We start from the raw sequence: 4,691 nt of genomic DNA, 5'->3' as shown, positions 1-4,691 counted from the left end.
GTGTGTGTGTGTGTGCGTGTGTGTGCGCGTGCGTGCGTGCGTGCGTGCGTGCGTGCGTGTGCGTGTGTGTGTGTGCGTGTGTATGCGTGTGTGTTGCGCGTGTGCGTGTGTGTGTGTGTATGCTTTCATGTGCCAGACAGATGGATGTGTTGCAGTTGACTGTTTCACTGCAGGCTGAGTCACACAGAGTTATGGCAGCGCCTTTTCAGAAGCCAAATCAGCCTCATCACCCAGGGGAATTTCTGACTCTAAAGCTCTTTTGCGACATTTGAAGTCTGGGTTTGACAGCTATTTCTCTTTTGTGATTTTATTATTATTTTTTTTTTTGCCTTTTCAATCTGCCCTGTTTTGCCTTCATCTGATCCATCTATTCCTCTGCCTACAACCAACCCACTCACCACCTACTTTTGTTCCCCACAGATTTTGCCTGCCCTCTGTGTGCTAATATATCACACCGATATCAATGTAAGTACCAGAGGGGGAAGGGTGACTGACCTGTCATTTTGGATTTACTGAAAAATGACTTGCTTTGTGCTGTCAGCATGCCAGTTTTCTAACAGCATAATTACTGTACATGGTCTCACAGCTTGATGTTTCTGTGTGTTCAGATCCTAGTAGACACAGTGTGGGCTCTGTCTTATCTGACGGACGGGGGCAATGAGCAGATCCAAATGGTAATTGATTCTGGAGTCGTTCCATTTCTTGTGCCTCTCCTCAGCCATCAGGAGGTCAAAGTTCAGGTGAGACTTTGTTTTATTGATTGAATTAACCTTTGCCTATTGTCCACAGTAAGATGACCATTTCAAAATGTCATCCTCAATGAATTAAAGAAGCAAAGTCATTTCATTTCTTTTTATTGCCCTCCTTTTCTAGACGGCAGCTCTGAGGGCAGTGGGTAACATCGTGACAGGGACAGATGAGCAGACACAGGTTGTGCTCAACTGCGATGTCCTCTCACACTTCCCCAACCTGCTCACTCACCCTAAAGAAAAGATCAACAAGGTGACCACAGCCTCAAACTTCATGTTGTTGTTTTTGTACGTTTTATTTTCTAAGTTTGGGCTTTCTTATGGCTTAGTATGGACATACCCCGGAGTAAGTTGTCTGCGCATTGCAAGCTGCAGTGAAGTTCATGACATTTATGTGAGCTATCTGTTTCACTGTCAGGAAGTATAATATATCAGGAGCAGGTTTGTTATTGTAAAGTTTGTAGGTTCATTTGTTCTTAATGGAAAATATATAGATATATATCTGACTGATTTTTGTGGTGTTTTTTTTTTTTTCAAAATGTAGACACAATCGGCCTTTGTTGTAACAAACTTGTTCAAGGTTATGATGCTGTAGCCAGATTATATGCACAATCAAGTGTAAAGTGCAAAAATAATTTTGAAGGGCAATCCTCTTTTCTATTCCCTGTGTACTAGCCCAATGGGAAACCGTAAAGTACTGGTAGAGACATGCAGGATTGTGGAAGAATAGCCATGTCTGTGTGCAAGATATAGTGCCATTTGTTGTGACCATTTGGGATTGGTCTGTTTGCAGGAAGCAGTCTGGTTCCTGTCCAACATTACAGCTGGGAACCAACAGCAGGTCCAAGCTGTGATCGATGCTGGACTGATTCCTATGATTATCCACCAACTGGCTAAGGTTTGTGCACGGTGGAAGAACAGGAAAGAAACTCCTAAATCTTTAAGTTCTCTATACTTTATATTCAGCTTTCCCAACAGATGGTATCAGACTCTAAATTTGGGAAAGCATAATGTTGGCGTTAATTGTTTGTATTCAGTTGCATTAACACTTTTTTTTTTTTTGTAGCCAGAGAAGTAACACAACTCTTGATAAATGACTTGAACACTGAACAAAAGCATGTCCTAGATTTTTCTGTGTCCCTTGGCATTATGCTGTTGTGCACATAGCAGGTCTTTTCTACATCTTAGTGACAGCCTGTCTCTCTACAGGGTGACTTTGGCACTCAGAAGGAGGCAGCATGGGCCATCAGCAACCTCACCATCAGTGGGAGGAAAGACCAGGTGAGCTGGGCTTTGGGACCAACGAAATCTGGACCTTATTTCACCTCATTTACTGCTATACCGAGTGTTTTTTTTATTCAACATATATGTTTTTATTTAAACAGCAGAAAACCTACCCAGCATGCAATTTCATATAATATTCCACAATTTAAATACCTCATTGTGTAAATTTTTTTTTCTAAACAAGCAGAACTGTTAGGAAGATACTAGGGGATGTTGACTTGTTTTACATATGAAGGTCAAGGACGTGTTCCACACTTGTAACCCATGTGCCTATGTTGTAATCAAGTATGGATGTGGTGTGTATGTGTGGGTTTGTGTAGGTGGAGTTCCTGGTGGAGCAGAATGTCATCCCTCCGTTCTGTAACCTGCTGTCTGTGAAGGACTCCCAGGTGGTGCAGGTTGTCCTGGACGGCCTGAAGAATATCCTCATCATGGCAGGAGACGAAGCCAGCACCATTGCAGAGATCATAGAGGAGTGTGGAGGTCTGTATCTGGTGGATGGTTTGCTTACATTATGCCTCAGGATGCTGTCTTCAGTTGTTTTATTTTTAATATATTATGTAGTAGCCAGCTCCCAGTGTTAATGTTGTTAATAATAGAAGAAAAGTTATATTTCTTTTCTTTTTTTTTTCAGGTTTGGAGAAGATAGAAAATCTGCAGCAGCACGAGAATGAGGATATCTACAAACTAGCCTTCGAGATTATTGATCAGTACTTTTCAGGAGATGATGTAAGTTTTCCACCAGTGATTTAACGCCTCAACATTTTCATTAGTTTTGTCTCTGCTGTGATCTCACTATAATATCTGTCCTTTTAAGATTGATGAGGATCCCAGCTTGATCCCCGACACCACTCAAGGAGGGACCTTCAACTTTGATCCAGCTTCCAACATGCAAACAAAGGAGTTTAATTTCTAAAAGCCAGGATGTTTGGTTCAACCAGCTGCACGGGTACTCTGTAATCACCCCAGACATTCATCCATCTCTCCTCCAACCTGGCAACCTGGTACCGAAGGATTTACTTAGCATCACTTCAACATGGAAACTCACCACTGAAGGATTTACCCACCCCTGCCTCTACACTGCGGGGTGTATTTTAGTTTTTTTTCTCTTTCAAATGGTCATCCTTCACTGAACATGGCAACCCTACATAGGAGTCCTGGTCATTCGACAGGCACCATCACCATCTGGCAACCTGCATCAGGAGGATTGCCACTATTCTCTGCCAGTGCTTCTAAATATCACAAAAATAAAACCAGAAGGAAGAAAAAGCCTTCGAGGCAAGATTTAATTGCCAAATGTCAAGTCTTCATAAAGACAAAAACAAGCACATTTTCAGTCACAAACACACACATATACACACTTTTTGACACTTAGAATTTGTGTGCATACTTCTGTTAGAAGCCATCATATCACTTATGGGGAAGAAAATACTGCTGTTTGTTTGTGGTTTATTTTTGTGCTTTCCCTCCCCTGGATTTTCCTCTGGTGTTACTTCAACCACGCGCACGTACACTAACACAACAAGTACACACTTTGAGTCACACGGTTTCCCCGATGGCCGGGCACCCCAATAACCCTCTCTCACCCAGTTAAAAGAGTTAATCCCAGAGCTAAGCCATGATTAACCACGGACCCCCGCTGTCCCCCCAGGAGAGTCCTGCGGCAGGGCGGAGGGGTGAAAGGGCTCTTAGGCAAAAAGAGGACTCCGTGGCAAACTGACTGGCGGGACTTCTGACTCAATGACGTCACTTTTTTAATGTGACCTCTGTTGAATTTATCAAATGTTTAAAAAAAAAAAAGCATCAAAAATGTGAAGAAAATGCCATAATTCTCTTCTTTTTTGTTTCAATACATACAACTGTAAGACCTGCTTACTGCCTGCTTCTGATTCAGCAGAGCGACAACAGTTTTTGTTTATTACGGATGTGAATACCTGTCACGGGAGGAAGCACCTTAAGGTGAAGGCGCAGAGACTTAAGAGAAGAGGAACACGTCAGCTGTAGCGTTTATCCCCCTACAGGACATCCATTTCTGCAGCAGGAGCTCGGTCAAATCCTGTGATCAAGTGCTCGGGACTCCCCTGTAATGTGAAACGTGGAAAAGCGGGGCGGGGGGTTCAACAACAAAAAAACAAAACAAAGTGGAGCTCAAAAATCGACCCGAATTGCTTATCTGACCTTAAGCTTATTTTAATTCTTTTAAAATTCTATCTTTAAACAAATATTTTAGGTTCATGTTTCAGCTTCTTCTGGTTGAGTCTGTGGAGCTTCCATATGTCTGTTTTTTTCCTTTTCTTCAGTCTTATGCACACGTCTGAGAGGCATATTGATGTCTGCCTGCAGAAAAGGGACCTATACTCATTAAAGACTAGACTTATATAACGAGTACAGGTCCTGACCTTTACAGTACTTACAACTTTTCGATGAAGAGGTCACATGTCATCACTCAATTTGAATAATTGTACAAAAATGTGATGTGTATCTCTCCTTGCCGTCTAAGGAATATATGAATATATTTACATAAAGCCTGTACAAAGCTGCTGCAGCTGACAGTCATTGGATGGACGATAACCTTACTGTCAAAGATGGCTGGGGAGGATTTTTTTTTTTTTTTTTTTAAGCAATATTTCTTTGTTTCATTATTTTTATTTTTGACTT

General features: G+C 41.8%; 1 protein-coding gene across 1 annotated transcript in view; it reads left to right on the top strand.

The window, feature by feature from the left end:
* kpna3 (karyopherin alpha 3 (importin alpha 4)) overlaps positions 1-4,268 on the top strand; it is a gene marked incomplete in the record, with an annotated part of 16,060 nt that extends 11,792 nt beyond the window's left edge. Inside the window, 8 exon segments of the mRNA XM_035676470.1 lie at positions 421-465; positions 609-740; positions 874-1,002; positions 1,543-1,647; positions 1,959-2,030; positions 2,354-2,516; positions 2,668-2,762; positions 2,851-4,268. Of these exon segments, the coding sequence (XP_035532363.1) occupies positions 421-465; positions 609-740; positions 874-1,002; positions 1,543-1,647; positions 1,959-2,030; positions 2,354-2,516; positions 2,668-2,762; positions 2,851-2,949 (840 nt within the window).
* Between the last annotated feature and the right edge of the window lie 423 nt (positions 4,269-4,691).

The sequence above is a fragment of the Morone saxatilis genome, unplaced genomic scaffold (genome assembly GCF_004916995.1).
Source record: "Morone saxatilis isolate NCDOM2014 unplaced genomic scaffold, NCSU_SB_2.0 Contig5, whole genome shotgun sequence".
Classification (NCBI taxonomy): domain Eukaryota; kingdom Metazoa; phylum Chordata; class Actinopteri; family Moronidae; genus Morone; species Morone saxatilis.
The sequence above is the reverse complement of the archived record's forward strand: the minus strand, read 5'-3'. Positions and strand labels throughout refer to the sequence as shown.